Raw genomic sequence first — 17460 nt, forward strand, 5'->3', positions numbered from 1 at the left:
ACAGCAAAGATCATTGAATAATTGTTGAGCCTTGCAGTCATGACTAGGTTGGTTTTCCAACAGAGGTTCAGATAGATTTAAAGTTTCTCATGTTTCTATTCCTGTAACATACTCCAAGTCTTGTTCCTGGCTTATTGATACTCCCTTCCTTACATTTTTACCCAAAACTTTTAACAACATATCACTTATGTGCTCTGATAATTCACATAATAAAAAAGAAACTAAATAATTGAATGAGGAAGATGGATTAGTTCAATAATAATTGAAGCATTGTCTAAAAAACAGAAAGACTGGAATTGTGTGAAAGGAATGGTAAAGCTTGGAAAGAAGAATGCAATCATTATTGAGAATGGGAATAAACTTAATGAATTGAAAAACAAAACAAAATTGCAGGTATGTCTTCTCAGTTTGTTTATTTGTATTCTTTATTTTTTTATAAATAACTCAAGGTGGCAAACATATCCAGCACACTTTCCTCTTCCTACTTTTCCCACAAAAACAACTCTGTGTGGTAACGGGCTGAAGGAGAGTGACTGGCCAAAAGTCACCTACCTGACTTCTGTGCTGAGGCAACACTTGAACTCACGATCTACTGCTTTTTATAGCCTGGTACCTTAATTACTCAACCAAACTGGCTCCCAGCACTGGTGTTCACCAGATACATAGTGCATGTATTTTGTTTCCATATAATTTCCAAACTACAGGTTTATAAATTAGCAATAAACATTTGAAAATGTGGAAGTAAATGTCTATTGGAAAATAAGACATCAAAATCTGCATTATTGTGACGATAGATGGAATGGAATCTTAAAAGCCTAATCTGAACATTTTTGTTTACTTGCCAGTACCTGACTTCTCATGCAATGTTTAGTGTAAAATATCAATATTCTCCAGTGTGATGAGTAGAGAATCCAAGGAATGGGTTAACTATGCCTTTGTACTCAGAAACTGAGTCTATCCCTTGCCTATGCATATCCCCAGGTTCGATCCAGTCTGCGCTCAGAAGAAATGTGTAGAAAGTGCTTTAGAACAGAAGGACGGTGTTTTCCTTGGATTGTGGAAATTTCAAGGAAGGTCTCCGGCTCCGCATAAGCCTTTGTAAGGGAGGGAACGGCTAGGCTGGTTCCCCCTGGCTGTCTGGCATAACCGCTTGTTCCGACTCCAGGATAGAGCCGAGGTCCCTCATTGAGACCTGGAGCAGTGGAGGGGACCGGAGTCACTGCCCAGCTAAATCCTGGTGCATACTCAAAAGCGACTTGGAAGAAAAAGCTGTAGCAGCAAAGTTTCTTTTAGGAACAAGGCTGCCCAGAAGGGCCATAAGCCAAAAATGGCAGATACTGTAACTTCAGGAATGACAAAAGTACGTGGGGAGGATCAGGACTTCCCAGTCCAGCCCCAGACTAACCCAAAAAGCTCTGCAGGGCCAAAATTGGCCACTAAAGCAATGGCGGCCAGATTACCGGCAAAAGCTCTTTCCCCAAAAGAGCTTTAAAAGCCGAGGAGAAGGATGCCCGCAGGCACCCGCAGACAAAAGAATTGCCAGGGCTGAGAGGGAAGTGGAGCGAAGGAGGTGGAAAATCCCCCTGGAGAGGAAATGATCGAGCTTTATCAGCCCAGCAGTTAAGTCAGCCAGTCGATGCAAAGCAACAGACTCCACTGTGCTTTCAAGTCGGGGCGCCAGATGGCTCCAGAGAGCAATAATCTCAGCCACTTTTTAGATCAGAAGGCAATGAGATTTCTTTTTTTACTACACTCTTGAATATGCTACCAGAAGATGGACATTGGGAGCCTCCTCTAAAGAGGATGAAGGCTGCAACAGTGGCCATCTTTACACCCACAGCAGTGGGACTTCGCCCAAGGGAGAGTCGGGGGCCTGAAATTGTATTGTTGATCAGATGAAAATGCTGATATCAGAAGTCATAGCACAGGGCATCACTGCAGGCCTACAACAGGGACATCAGACTGATCCTGAGGTAAATGAAGTTCCCATAAATCAAGAACAATATCCAGCATCCCAGCTTCAAAGAGATTTGGCATTCACTCACCCCCTTCCTCCATGTAGAGCGGGATATCGCTGTCAGGAGATGAAGAACAAAAAGAGATTGAGCTTTCAGAGGATGGCTCCAGACACCCCGGCATTTGCAGGGCTCTTTCGCTTGGCCCTCTTTAAATCCTTATTATACAAGGCCAAAGCCACAGCGCACTTGGGAGCTGACCCAACTATAATGGAGACAGCATTAGACCTAGTGGACTCGAATGAGTTGCTCTTTTCAGAGCCAACCGCAGAGAGTGAGGAAATCCCCCTCATCTAAACTATTCTGGGACGTAATCCCAAAACAATGGACTTAACCAGGGGTTTGTACTCCCCCAAGCGGGAATAACAAGAGACTTTATAATGTGGCCCTGGACCTCTGAGGCACTGCAGTCACCAACAATAGATGGCCCAGTGGCGGCCTTAGCATCCTCCACCTTTCTGTGTAACGATGCAGAGGACACCCTGAAGACAGAAGATAGAAAGCCGAAGCTGACCCTCCACAAGGTGCATCAGGCGGCTGCTTTGGCGATCAATGCAGTAACAACTGCCTCATTCTTCAATAGAGCCTCCTTGCTCTGACTTTGCCAGATGCAACCGAGAGTTCCCCTGGAGACCTCTGCTCCAACCAGGATCTTAAAAATCTAATAGCAGCTATGGAATTCTCGGCTAATGCAACCTTGAATGCTGCAAAATTTGCTTCCAACGCCATTGCCTCCTTGGTGGCAGTCAGTCGCCTCCTATGGCAGGTAGACATGAAGTATAAGTGGAAGCTGGCCTCTGCTCCCTTCAACTCTAGCAAGGTATTTGGAGAGGCCCTAGAGCCCATTCTAGTGGGGATTAAGGACAGGAGACAGGTCCTGCCTTCCCTATACAGGCAAGCTGACTGCCGTCCCTCACCCTATTTTCGTAGCCATTCCTTTCAGTCCACAGACGTGGGGTTTGATACCCTTCACCCCCAGAGGGCGTACTCCCACACACAAGTGTGACAACTGGACAGATCCAGATTCAGGGATAGAAGTAGACAACAATTCCAAGGCAAGTTGCCATTTGGGGGCACAAGTAGTCGCCCCTTCTGCCGCTTCAAGTGACAACAGATCCAACCCTCCCATTGGTGGCCAACTAAGCCGATTCACCAATCAATAGGAGGCAACCATGACGGATACCTAGATCTTGATTATGGTGAGACTAGGCCTCACCATTGAATTCTTCTCCACACCCCTGAGTTTCTTCATACATTGCCCCATATCAAAGGACAAGACAAAAAAAGTCCTCATGGAGACAGTAATTCAACACTTGCTGGAAATCCAAGCCATTCAACCGGTCCCAAAAGGCCAACAGGGACAGGGGTTCTACTCCATCCTGTTTGTAGTCCAAAAGACCTCAGGGGATGGAAAGCAATTCTGGATCTGAAAAGACTGAACAGACATCTCATTTACAGAAGATTCAAGATGCAGTCTCTCTAATCAATATTGGAGATCATCCAAGAAGGTGATTTCCTAACATCTGTAGATCTGATGGAGACATACCTCCATGTGCCTATCCTGCCATCTCACTGGCGGTTCCTACGGTTCCACTACGCAGGCCAACATTATCTGTACAAGGCACTACCATTTCCTCAGTGCCCAGGACTTCCACCAAATTGCTGGCGGCATTGGCGGCACACCTCAAGGCGATTCGACCAATGTTATCTGGATGATAAATTAATACAGTCCTCTTCTCCCCTCTGGGTGACAGAGAATCTGCAAGTCACAATCCAGGTCCTTCAGGATCATGGGTTTTCCATTAACTTTAAAAAGAGCCACCTTGCTCCAAGCAACAGATTGCAACACCTGGAAGTGGTCATAGACACCATGCTGTGCGAGGTCTCCCTGTCGCAGGAGTGCCAGATAATCTTACAGGCCCTGGAGAACTGGAGCCTAACCAAACAAGCAGTCCCTTTGGTCCTCCTATCACAACTGCTTGGAAAGATGGTATTCTGTATCTCCATTGTCCCATGGGCACGCCTGCATGCTGGAATCTAGCAATAGTTTCTCCTACCTTATCAAAGGTCTAGCAGGAGCAACTCATCCACCAGAGTCTGGGTCCAACCGAAGGTACTCTGGTCCTTCCAGTGGTGGATGTCCAAGGCGATCACCAAGGGATGCTCCTTCAGGGAGCCCAGATGCCTAACCATCTCCACAGTTGCCAGCCTCTTTGACTGGGGTGCACACCTCCAGTCCCTGATGGCACAAGGTCTGGACTCCAGAAGACCTGGAACACAACATCAATTGGCTGGAGCTCAGGGTAGCCTACCTGGCCCCCAGCAGGTTCCAGGATAAGGTATATGGCTGACATGTGCTGATCCTGACAATGTGGCCACCAAAGCATATATCAATCACCAAGCAGGCACCCATTCCAGGTCCCTCTTGCAAGAGGCTGAACAATTAGGTCTCTGGGCGGAAAACATCTTCTGTCTCTCAGGGTAGTACAAATCTCAGGAGTGAAGAATGTGCAGGTGGACTGGCTCAGCAGAACCACAGTTGACTACTCAGAGTGGCGCCTATATCCAACCCTATTCAGGGAAATCTCAGAACGGTTCGGCTCCCCAATCCTGGACCTGCTCGCCATCCCGTCAAACAGCCAGTTGCTCAGGTTTTTCTCCAGATTCACAACACGGGGCAGAAGGGATCAATGCACTCCACAGTCCATGGCCCAAATGACTACTATATGCCTTCCCTCCTCTTCCCCTTATCCCAGGGGTAATCAGGGAAGTGCTGGCAAAGAGAGCAGAGGTCCTCCTTTTAGCTCCCCACTGGCCCCGACAACCATAGTTAGCCAACCTAGTATACTTGTCAGTGTCCAGGCCCTGGAGGATTCTGAGGACAGAATCTCCTTCAGCCAGGGAGCCATAGTTCATCCGGAGCCACAATGTCTTCAACTGACCATCTGGCACTTGAGTGGAGAGCTCTGAGACAGGACATTTTTTCCAACAGGGTCATATGGACGATCTAGCCCTCTAGAAGGCCATCCACTAACAGAATCTATGACACAACTTGGAAAGCCTTATCTGGCTGGTACACCAAGGGCCACATCGATCTCATCTCCTTATCAGTGGCCCAGATTCTGGAATTCCTTCAGAAAGGACTGGACAAGAGCCTGTCCCCCAATACCATACATAGACAAGTGGCAGCCCTGTACTCGGTGTTATGATGCGGTGATCTGGAGTCCCTCACTCAACATCCTATTTTGCGCAGTTTCATCAGAGACACAACTAATTTAAAGCCACTGGTGATTCACAGGTATCCCACCTGGGACCTGCCCAAGGTCCTGCAAGCTCTCACCTCAGCCCTGTTTGAGCCATTACGGTCAGTCAGTATGCTTCCTTACCCTTAAGGCCTTCCTCGTGGCCATCACCTCGGCCAGGCAAGTATCGGAACTAACAGCTCACTCTGTGAGAGAGGACCTATGCATATTCCATTCAAACAGGATGGTGCTGTGGTTGGATCCCTCCCCTTCCCATAGTGAATTCTTTGTTCTAAAGGGCAAAGGAAATAATCTTGCTGGACTTCTGTCTGGACCTGACCCATGCCCTGGAGAAAAAATGGCATACACTGGACATTAGGAGTGCCCTCCGCACCTGCATCAAGAGAACTATTTCTCTTCGAAAAACAAAAGTCCCTGTTTGTTTCCTTCAGGCTCTCTTCACTGGGCAACAAGATTATAGCATTGACCATAGGTCGATGGATACAGCCATGCATCGCCAAAGCCTACGAGCTTCAGGCTCTCCCACTACCTAGACAGGTGACAGCCCATTCCACTAGAAGCACGGCCACAACAGGTGCGTGGGCAAAATAGGCTTCTATCAAGGAAATTTGTAGAGCATTAACATGGTCCTTTCCATCCCCATTCATAAGACACTACAAGCTGGATGCATTCACCTCATCTGAAGCGGCCTTTGGTAGAGGGGTACTCCAGAGAGTGCATGCAGACTTGGGGACCCAAGACCAGACTGCTACTGACCTTTAGGACAGCTGGCTTTGGTATGTCCCATTCCTTCGATTCTCTACTCAGCACACTGGAGAAAGAGTGTTGATCTTGCCTGATACACTCCTTCTCAGTGTATTGAGAGAGAATCCAACCCCACCCTGGCGATCGTCTGGTCCAAAGTACAGGAGTGACCAAAATCCAGACAAAAACGTGTCAAGTCTATTACTACGTCTTCATCAAAACTGTGGTTACGTACAGGGAAGGGAGGCATGGCCGGAAATTTGATAGATTCAGTCTCTGAGCAAAAAAGCAGAGTTAACCCATTCCTTGGATTTTCTCTCAGCACACCAAGAAAGAGCGTATCAGGTAAGACCAACACCCCTTTTACTTTTTTTGTAGTTTTATAAAAGAGATGGTGTAGTTGGTTTATTATTTTAATTAAAACTAGTCTTTTAACTCTAATGTTTAGAATTTTAGTGTGTTTTACTTTAAAAAATAGATGTGATTTAAGAGCAAGCACATCTATATGAAATAATATGGGGCATTTCCATAGTTAGCAAATTTCCTATCTTTCACCTGTAGATCTGTGTATGCCGTGGTGTACCCAGCCTACAAACAATTATGTTTGTCTATTGTAGAGTTACATTGCTGGAGATGGTATTTTCTTGTTGAAATTTGATAGCCCAGATGTAAATCTTCCGAATTCAAGCTGATGTAAACTTGATATAAATCTTCACTACTAAGTTCCTTTGTGTATCAGCAAATGTTTCCCAGATCTTGATATTCTATATAATATAATCAATATTGTTTAATTCATATTTAAGGAATAGCCATTGCTAATGTTCCTACGTATTTTCTGTATGCAATGGCATGTGGATATATTTGCTGGAGGTGTTTTGTTTTGTCAGTTTTACCTTATATTACAATTTTTCTCTTGTCACTAACTTTGTGTCATTAGCTTTGATACATTCAAGGTAAATATTAAATCGATGTTTCTGAACCTTAGCAATTTTAAAATATGTGGAGTAACTCTCCAAATTCCCTAGCCAGCCATCTTGTATATGTATGATATATTACGTATATAAATGCCTCAGTGAAGTGTGTATTAAAACTTTAATACAGTAAGTTTGGATTAATCTGGGACTTCCTATGACCGTTTCTTTTAAAAAATTAGAAAAACCATAGAAGGAATATTGGAATAAAATATATTTTATTTCTGCTGTTTATTTTTCTCTTAGAGTTCTATACTGATTGCAAATTTTAGATATACAAACAAGCTTATTTCTTCATTGCCTGAAGTGAGATTTATTTAAACAAATTCTTATAATCAGCACAGTGTATGACCAATTTTGATATTTGATCTTGGTTGCTGTGTGCGCAAAAAAAAAAAAAAAAACAACTTAACAAACCTAGGTATTATAAATTGACATTTGAAGGGAAATAATTAAGAATGTGCAGTTATTTTAAATCTTACAAAATATTGGGGCTGATTAGAATAACCAGCAATGAATGGTTTAATATTTTAAAACGAAAGAAAATTATATAAGCTAACCAAAATATTCCTATATAAAAAGTTGATAAGAGGAAATAATTAGTTTTGAAATATTTATATTTTTAATTATATAATTAATTTAGATTAAAGTTAAGTTTGATAGAAACTATTTGAATTTTTGTTTAGTCTAAAGAAGAAAATAAATGTTCTTTCTATTCCTGTAGGGGCTTCTCAGATACTTAATTGCATTGAGAAATTTATTCATGCAAGATAGGTTGCTTATTTATTAACCACTCAAAATGTTCATATTTGCTTACACAGACACTTTGGACATGAGATATTATTAAGGCTAGAACAGAGATTGATTTTTGGTGCTAAGTTGTTTTATGTTTCAACCAAAAGTAAAAAGCAAAAACATATTTCGCTGCCACTTGTTGTGGAACTTTCGATCTAATTGTGATATTCAGAAATCATGGCTACCATAACCAAAATATTAACCATCCACAAAAATGGAAAGGGACTTTTAGTGAGGAAAGAAAAGTAGCCAAAACAATACACTCCCCGTACCACAAGAAACTTGATCAAGTTCAGAGCAATCTCCGAGGGTACAATTTTAAAGAAAATAAAAATCGTTATAGAAGAACTTTAATCAAGAAATTCAAGAAAGAATAAGATACTCATTAGCCAAGGAGTAGAATGTTGATGTGTGAATATTTGAAAAAGTCATTTTGGAGGAATGAACATTAAATAGGAATAAACATTTTCAGCATATTTTTGTAGATTCATCATCTTCCTAAACTTGTCCAGGTGTTTCTAACATTAAATATAATTTTTATAGGAATTTCTCCAAAGCACCCGAGGATAGGACAAGAAGCAATGGGTGGAAACTAATCAAACAACTTAGAAATAAGGAGAAATTCCCTGACAGACCAATTAATTAGTGGAATAATTTGCCTCCATAAGTTCTAAATGCTCCAACACTGGAAGTTTTTAAGAAGAAATTGGATAACAATTTGTCTGAAGTGATGTAGGGTTTCCTGCCTAAGCAGGGGGTTGGACTAGAGGACCTCCAAGGTCCCTTCCAATTCTGTTATTCTATTCTATATCTAAAAACAAATTTAAAACATTTGTTGAAGGATGGTTCAAAGTCACAGAGGCATTGAAAATAAAAAGACTTACCGTATGCTCAAAGTTACGACTGTCACACCATCTCTGTGGTCATGCGATTGTGATTTGGGCACTTGGCAACCAGCACACATTTACAATGCTTGCAACATCCTGTGATCCTGTAATTGCAATTTGCACCATTCCCAGTCTACTTCCAACAAGCAAACTCAATGGAGAAATCACGGATGGTTGCAAATAGTGTTTATCTAATATGTTGCTTAATGACTGGAGTAAAAAAGAAAGGTAAAGTTGTGTGTGCAGTCATGTGATGTCTCACTTAAAAACCATGCTGCTTAACAATATTCTGGTCCCAGTTGTGATCATAAGTACAAGATTACCTAATCTGTTTTATTTAGATTCCTTTACATTTGGAGCTTAGTTGATTCTTAACCTCTGTGGGAAATACAGTAGCTATCAGAATAGTGTCACCAGTGTAGCATAGTTTATTGATGTTTCTTCTTACAATTTTAAATCCATTTCTATTTTCACCCAATCCAACTTCGTCAGAATATATTTAGCACATAGATGAGTAAATAAGGAGAATATATAGTTTTGTTTTACTCCTTCCCTAACCTGGAAACAGTTTTATTACTATTTTAACCATTTTCCATTCAGACTGGCTATTACCCAGTGCATGCGTTTTGCATGAGGACAATAAAATGTTTTGGCATTCCCAGTTTCCTAAGGACATCCCACAGCCTGACATGCTCATTACAATCAAAGACCTTTGTATAGTCAGTGAAGCACATAATTACTTCTTTTTAGTTTTCTTTGTTTTACTCAGTTATCCACCATGCATCAGAAACAATCTCTTACTCCTCAGCCGTTATTAAAACAAACTTGACTTGCTAGCAGCTCCTTTTCTTTGCAGGGCTGTAATCAGTGGTGGGTTGCAGGCAGTACGCCCTGGTACGGGCGTACTGGAGCTTGCCCAGAGCACCGGGTACCCTTCCGGTACTGTGCTCCACCCGCCTGCCTGAGCTCCTTACCTGTCCTTTAAAGCCTTCGGCGCTTCCACGCATGCATATGGTGCGTACAGTGCCTGCCTGCGTGATGCTCCGCCGAGCAGCTGGAGGGTCGCAGAGGCTTGCGGAGGCGTCGCTGGCAGATATGACGCATGTGCATGCTGCATATGTGTGCGCTCACACTGCACGTGCTCATGTGGAGGACACTGGGCCCCGTTGCAACCGTACCGGTTGCAACGGGATCCTGAACCCACCACTGGCTGTAATCTACATTGGATGATCCTAAATTTTATTTTGCTAGCATGTGAAATTAAGGGTATTATGAGACGCCTTGCCCACTATTAACTCTCTCTTCTGTAGTATTGGTATGTTGACATCAGGTTTGTTTGTCATTGTGTTGTTCGCCAGGTATGTTGGCATAGTTTGTTTAGAAATGTTGCTTGCCATATTTTTATACTATAGATACTTCATCAATCCGTGTAACCTTTTGATTAGAATTTTGACATCTTTATTGTATAGAATTTCAATACATAATTTACATCTCTGATCTTTGAATCAGTTACTATCTGTCCCTTAGTGTCCTTTAGCACAAAAATAAGGTTGGAACCACCTTTTGAATTAGAAGATCTTTTGGAAAACCAACCTTCTTTTTCCAAGTTTGTTTCACTCTGTACAGATATTTATCTAAGCAACAGAACCATGGGTTCTAATATCTATTTGGCATTAACAGTGACTCAGTGACTTTGAGCTAGTCACTCTCTCATACATCAGCCCACCTCATAGAAGTGCTATCTGATATTTGTTAATCTAAATAAGTGCTATTTTGCTTTTGAATTGAAGACTGTTAGCAATGCATAAGAAATTGGATTTGCAGAAAGTGATTTTCATGCTTTACTGTCAACTTTTCCTTTTTCTGCATCACTATCATATTAAAGAGTTGTTTATTCAGTGATATTAAATCATTGATTAAATGTACCCAAATATAGTCTTTGCTTTATCCTTCCTGTTTATGAAAGAAACACCACTTTTTTGCTTTTCATATGCTGCAAAGATAGAATTATAGTGGGATTTTCTTTTCCTGCATAGTAGCATGTGCAACTAGGCATTTCAAAAGCTTTAATGTAGCCACATCGTAAACAACAGTAATAGGATGAAAGATCCTCTTATCTTCATCAATAGCATGTTGAGTGCCATCTGACTTCAGTGGCCCATCACTCAGCGCTTACATCAGCAATCACTTTGTCTTCCTCTGCCCATGAGATTTTTTTGGTAAAATACAGGAATGGTTTATCCTGGCTTCCTCCAATGCAGTATGAAGTGAGGCCTTTACGAGCAATTATCTGCCTCCAGAAACTCCCTAGATCACTGTTCTGTCCAATATAACTGCCTGCCTGCTTTAGCTAGGCAGCTGAGATGACTTTCATGCTTTGGGAGCCTCTGCTGGGAGTGTATACTTTAGGCATACATTCCTGGTGTTCTTTGGTTATCCCACTGGAGAATAGGCCCACCCCCATCAGAATGTGACTCCATAACAGGAATGGGGGATGGGGTATTCCTTATGATTAATATTAAAGAAAAAATATTTGTGTTTTCCATTAGACAAATCAGATTGTCCATTCACCTAATAAAATTATTACCTTCTATGATTGGACAGCTCCATTGGATGAATTTGAACTTGAACTTGAACTCTTCTAGTGGCATGAAAAAAAAAAAAAACCTCCGATACCAGTTCTGTTCCTACAGCCTATCAGAGCAGTTCCCTTCCATGGATGGAGGGGACTTCCATAGGCAATTGTTTCACTCCATCCACTTCAGGAGATTGTTTAAGGGCTACAGTTGGAAGGACTGATTGCAGTAGTTGAGCGAAGCAGTCAGAATGCAATCACCTGTATTGTGAATAATTGACAGGGATCGTAGAAAGTTGTTTCTGCTGCATAATGGTGAATGGGAAGGGGTTGAAGTTGTTTAGGATGAGTGCTTTGAAAGCCTGAGAATCTAAACTTTATCCTTGTGGTTTTAAACTCAAAACCAGTTCATTTTGAAGACTACAAATGCAAAAGCAAGTTTATATAACCTCAGAATGTCTGCTTCCCAACATCCATCTGGTATTCATCTGGCTAGTGTCCTGCAGCAATCAGCAAACAGCCTGGTCAGCTTCAGCACGTTATCACAGCCCCAGCATGTGGCTCGTCAGGGCTCCATTCCATTGCGCCCACCACCAGTCAACTGAGCTGAGCTGCTGCCTCTGCAGGGGAACACTGGAGCCTTCGCTGCCGAGCAGTTGATTAGCAGTTGGATCGGCCTCCCAGAATGCAACCAATCAGCTGTGCTAGGTGGTGGGGATTGTGGCCGCCTATTTCTGCTGCTCACAGCTGATCCCTGTCACTGCCTATCACGTTGATGTCGGCTGGTGGCCATGATCAGTGGCAGCGATACCCACCACCTAGAACAGCTGATCAGCTGTATTCTGGGAGGCCGATCCAACCGCTGATAGCTGCTCAGCCATCAAGGCTCCAGTGTTCCCTGGTGGTGGCGAATGGCAGCAGTGGTAACAGGAGGTGATGGGGCGGCAGCAAACGCCACTGCCGCACCCAACCCCCTTCCCCTCCTAGTTGCAATATTCACTCTATAAGACACACAGGCATTTCCACCCATTTTTTTTTTGGGGGGGGGGTGCATCTTATGGTGTAAAAAATATGGTACTTTGCTGATTAAATACAATGTTCCATAGAAATGGCAGTTAATTAATTATTGTTCTAGATTTTTTATTTTGTTAATGTAACACACAGTATATTTTTCTCCTACAGAAATTAGCAGAGTACGGAAAGACATGTATAATGACACATTAAATGGTAGTACGGAGAAGAGAAGTGCAGAGTTACCGGATGCTGTGGGACCTATTGTACAGCTACAAGAAAAACTATATGTGCCTGTAAAAGAATATCCAGATGTAAGTACCTACTAGTCAGTTAATTTTTTTTCTGGTTCATGTGAAATCTTTGTAGTATATTTTCTCATATGACCTCTGTTGTACAAATGTTGTGGTCCAAGAATGGTGTTCAGAGGTAAGCCTGTATTTGCTATTTATGGCTTTTTTATGTTGCTTTTTTAAAGTGGTAAAGTTTGCAAACATTTTACATTTATCCATAATCTACAGTATATACTATCTTCAGTGGTAATACTTACAAAAGACCTGTTAACAGATAGAGATTGCCATTAAATAACCCACAGAATACTGTGTCTCAGTGACAAGTTTTCACTCTGAATGGCCATGGTCTATGTCCGTGATGGTGAACCTGTGGCACGCGGAGCCATTTCTGTGGGCACGTGAGCTGTCTGGACCAGATCAGCTCCACTGTACATGTGTGCGCGCTTCCTGCTGGCTAGCTGATGGTCTCTGCTGGGAGTCGCGCATGCATGCATGGGGGGAGTCACACGCACATGCATAGGGGGCATGGGGGGGATGCAGTGCACCCCAGTTTTGGTCCCAGGAGGCTTCAGGGAGGCCTGCTAACACCAAAACGGGAGTGGAGGTGGTGCTCCCCCCCTGTTTTGGTGCTACCAGGCCTCCCTGAAGCTTCCTGGGACCAAAAATGGGGCAGGTTTTTTTGTTCTGGTAGTTCTCCGGAAATTGTGGCTCTCATTTTCAGAGCCATAGTGAGCTGTTTTGTGACATATTTCTCAGCAGCTCACATGTACCTCAAATGGGCGATTGGCCTCGTGTATTTGAATTTGGTTGATCTGTAACTTATCCATGTTACAGGACTCCAAGAAAGCTACGTCCTGATTGGATTCTTCTCCAATTGACCCATTTTGAAGTTGAAAGACCAATTAAAATACAGTTTCTTCTATTTAGCTGTTCTGCTCTAAATACTGTATAAATAGTGCACTGGTGCATACATCATTCTTGCTCTTTTTTGTTATCTTAGACTCATTTGTTGCTGTTACCATATGTTCACTTAAAGTACCACACAGCAGAAAATGCAACCATAGCCTGCAAGTCCTTTACAAAATATTTTATGCCTTATTCTTGGTGTGGCTTTCCATGATAAATAACAGTGATGTTACATTTTCTCCAGTTGCACACTGTCTGCCTGACTGAGGCGTGATAAGATTCTTTCACAATGGTTTAGTAGCTTTTTCTAGTCCCATAAACAACAATTTTCCAGCGCATAAACAACACTTTTTCTGAATTATCCTAAGAGCTCTTGTGATCAAGTATAGTCAGTTCTAGGTTCATGAAAAGTAGCTCTGTTAGTCACATCAACACATATGTGTATTTTGCGCCTTTTCAAACTGACATCATATTGTCATCTCATTGGAACATCTGTCCCAACTTACTCTCTCAAGAGCTAATTATTATAGTCTTCACATACTTTTCCAAAACTGACAGTGAACGTTTCTGAAGTATATTCAGGGAAAAATTCCAAAATACACTATTTTGGCATGGTTCAATTAGAATATCCTTATCTTGGACTTAAATGAAGCTCTTAATGCATTAAAGACCTTATTGCATTACTGCAGGATTTGCGGTACATAATTCTAAAAGATTCATGAACTTTTCTTTCACCATGGGGTAAGAACAAACATGGCTTAGCCTGCTTGGTAAATAGCATTTGATAACAGAATAACAAGAGTTGGAAGGGACCTCGGTGGTGCAATCTAATCCCATACCATTTCACACAAATGGCTATCCAATCCCTTTTTAAAAGCCTCCAGTAATGGAGCACCCACAACTTCTGAAGGCAAGGTGTTCCACTGGTTTGATTGTTCTCCCTGTCCTCAGTTCTAAGTTGCTTATTCTGTGATTAGTTTCTAACTGTTGCTTCTTGTTTTGCCTTCTGGTGCTTTGTAAAATAGGTTGACCCATTTTTCTTTATTGCGACAGATAATTCACTGCTCCTTTCCCACTAATGATGTAGTATTGCAAGAGCTGTGCTTCAATTGTATTGATATAATATAGTGAGCATATACAAACTTCAAAGTTTGATTTCTTTAAAAAAGGGTATTGTACAGCATTCCTGACTAAGACAGACAGACAGACAGACAGACAGACAGACAGACAGACAGACAGAGGCATTCAGTAATGCCATAGTTTAATTAGAAAATGGTTCAGATTAAATTATATTCCTTGGTTAATATGATTCATAGTTATAGAATTATAATATATTGTTAATATGTTTCAATTTGATTGAGTGTCCAGATGATGCTTTGATTAACATGTCAAATGCTAATGTAGGCAGGTTTTTTTAAGGAACACATACAGTAATGATATATAGAAATATCTAGTTGATCCAGGCTTACTGATACCCACATTGTCTGTGAGTTGTCTGGAATAGGAGAGTAGTTACGTAATTTTTCTAATATACTCTCCCTACTTTCTGTCATGGGAGAAGGAAGTATTCTTTTGTGGTAGGTACTATATATTCTCATTAATCATTTGATTGAACTTTTGGGTGTTTTTTAAAAAAAACTGCTTTACTCTATCTTCATTCTAATAAAACAACACTTAAATTATACTGCTGGCTGTGAGAGAGTGGAATTCTGGCTTTTTGTTAACTAAACTAAACTAGTTGAAACTATTAATTAGGATGACTTTTCTTCAGAGAGTGTATTGAATATTTTTATTTTTGTTATTTCACTTTAATTTTGTTTTACATACCATAGTTCATAAGGGAAATTAAAGTGTTGCTAATGGGATTTTGCCTTGGAGCAGGTGACAGTGATCAGTGTCTCTTCCATAGGCGAATAGTGTATCTCTGACAGTTGTCACTAAGTAGGTGATAAAGCACTGGAAGCCTTGGACAAAGCTGATTTAAAGTATTCTGTGGGGATCCATTCAACATTAGATTGACTTATTATTAAAAGAGAGCTGATCATGATAACAGTCCTGCTTATGTGTTTTTTCAGTTAATAGTACGATCAGCAAATGAACTCTTTGTTGGAAATGCTTAGCTATGTGAACTATCAACTTAAAGATTCGTCATGCTAATCTGTTATACGCTATAATTCTAAACGTTGCGGCAGAATATATAAAAATTGAGTTTTTGTGTCTTTTTTTTTACCATGCTGTGAGTTGCATATGTATGTAAGTGTAGAAATATTTTTTCTAGCAATACCGTAGATTAGAGTTACAGTCAACACTCCAGCAATTCTTTTGAAGGACTTTTAATGGAAATAACCAAATTGTTCATATTCTAGTTTTATGGAGCATGCATATTTTTCTAGATTAATTAATTAATTTGAAACAGAACAGTTGCAGAAGATTTTATTTTTTAATAGAATGAAAAGTTAATTATTTTAAATTAGTGTTTTTATTTTAATGTAAATTGATTAAAATATTTTTTTTCAAGTTAAGAAATGTGTCAAATGATAACTTTAAAAAAATCTTATGGTCTTCACTACTTTGAGTTTAAAAAGTATCAGCAATTGAAATAAAAACTCAATGGATAATCTGGAAAAAAAACTTGTGTTAGATAAAATCCTTTTATAGAAGCTCCATAAATTAAGCATTCTCAGTTATACTTTATGACAGGTGTGGGTTGTTTGTATGTATTTGCACATTTGGAAAACTTTCTTCTCTTTATTTTACACATAATTATGTGTGAATAGTGCAGTGTATTGCTAAGTATTCAGTATGTTTTTGTTTTAGTGCACAGATCTAGCATGTTCTTTTTCTAAACATTTAGGAAAAATAGATTATATCTTTAAGGATTAAAAGATTATTTTTCACTGTATTTAACACCAGCAGATAAATATATCAGTAGTTGACTCTTGCATTGTGTTTAACACCAGCTTTGTTTGTGACCAACAATCCACAAAAATAGTAACATTCCAAGAAGCATTTATGTTTTTGCCAAATACAAATACTGCTCCACCTTGAGGTTCCTAAACTTTATAAAACAGACCTTTGTCTTACAACTTGACTCTCAAATTTTACCACAGCATTTTGTTGCCATGGCCACTACTTTGTCTACTATAGGTTGGAATATTTTTTTTTAGACTATCAGGAGGTTATTATTGTATGTTATAAATTATTTATTACTCCAGAAACTTACCAAAATATTCCATTCTTCAAGTTCCAAGTTTTGTTGCATATTTATTGTAATAAAACGACACAGCGATTCAGATTTATAAATAAAATAAAACCTGCTAAGAAAGACTAATATTTAAAGTGGCTTTTTTTAAAAAAAGAAAAACACATGCTTACCTATTTTAATCTCCAGTTGATACTATTAGTGGTTGGCTTGATGTTGCCATAATATACTTGCATGACAAATTCAACTTAGTGGTGCATGAGTGAAGTTTGAATCCTTACTATCTCAATCTGAGGTTCCTTTGGGGTTTACAGTTGATTCTCTTTGTAAGTTACTTACCGTAGTTTCTATAGTGTTTCTCTTTGATATTTCATAAGCCAACACTAGCGAGTACTAGCAAGACACATTTTCCTATTAGTATCCATTTATATCTCAAACGATCTATAGGAGAAAGATTGCACAATTATAGCATTTTGGCTGTAGCAGATACAATTTAAGCACATCCATTTATCCTGTAGAATCTTCTTGCATAGGTGCAAGGTAAAAATCCTGTATCACATTGACAATTTGAATCACGTGACTTGATTTTAGTAGACATTAAAAATACATTATTCTTTTCTTTTTTATTTCTAAATACAGAGATATGCATTATTATTTATGGGTTAGATGGTATCTCTTATTTTCCATTAAAATTATTGGTAATAATTTGAAGAAGGAGGGGAGAGGGAGGGAGAGGAGGGGGGAGGATTGATTTACTTCCATTTCAGAAAAATTTCAAGAGGATAGACAGGCACATAG

General features: G+C 40.4%; 1 protein-coding gene across 8 annotated transcripts in view; it reads left to right on the top strand.

The window, feature by feature from the left end:
- Positions 1 to 17460, top strand: part of QKI (QKI, KH domain containing RNA binding) — a 111838-nt gene that overhangs the window by 23625 nt on the left and 70753 nt on the right. For all 8 annotated transcript variants that reach the window (XR_014174553.1, XR_014174554.1, XM_081943462.1 and 5 more), the window contains exon 2: positions 12433 to 12575. Coding sequence is in view for 6 of the 8 variants with exons in the window: in XM_081943462.1 (XP_081799588.1) it covers positions 12433 to 12575 (143 nt within the window). In the remaining 2 variants the exon portion in view is untranslated. The remainder of the gene's footprint in view (positions 1 to 12432; positions 12576 to 17460) is intronic.

This window comes from Natrix helvetica (genome assembly GCF_964273705.1).
Source record: "Natrix helvetica genome assembly, chromosome: 2".
Lineage (NCBI taxonomy): Eukaryota > Metazoa > Chordata > Lepidosauria > Squamata > Natricidae > Natrix > Natrix helvetica.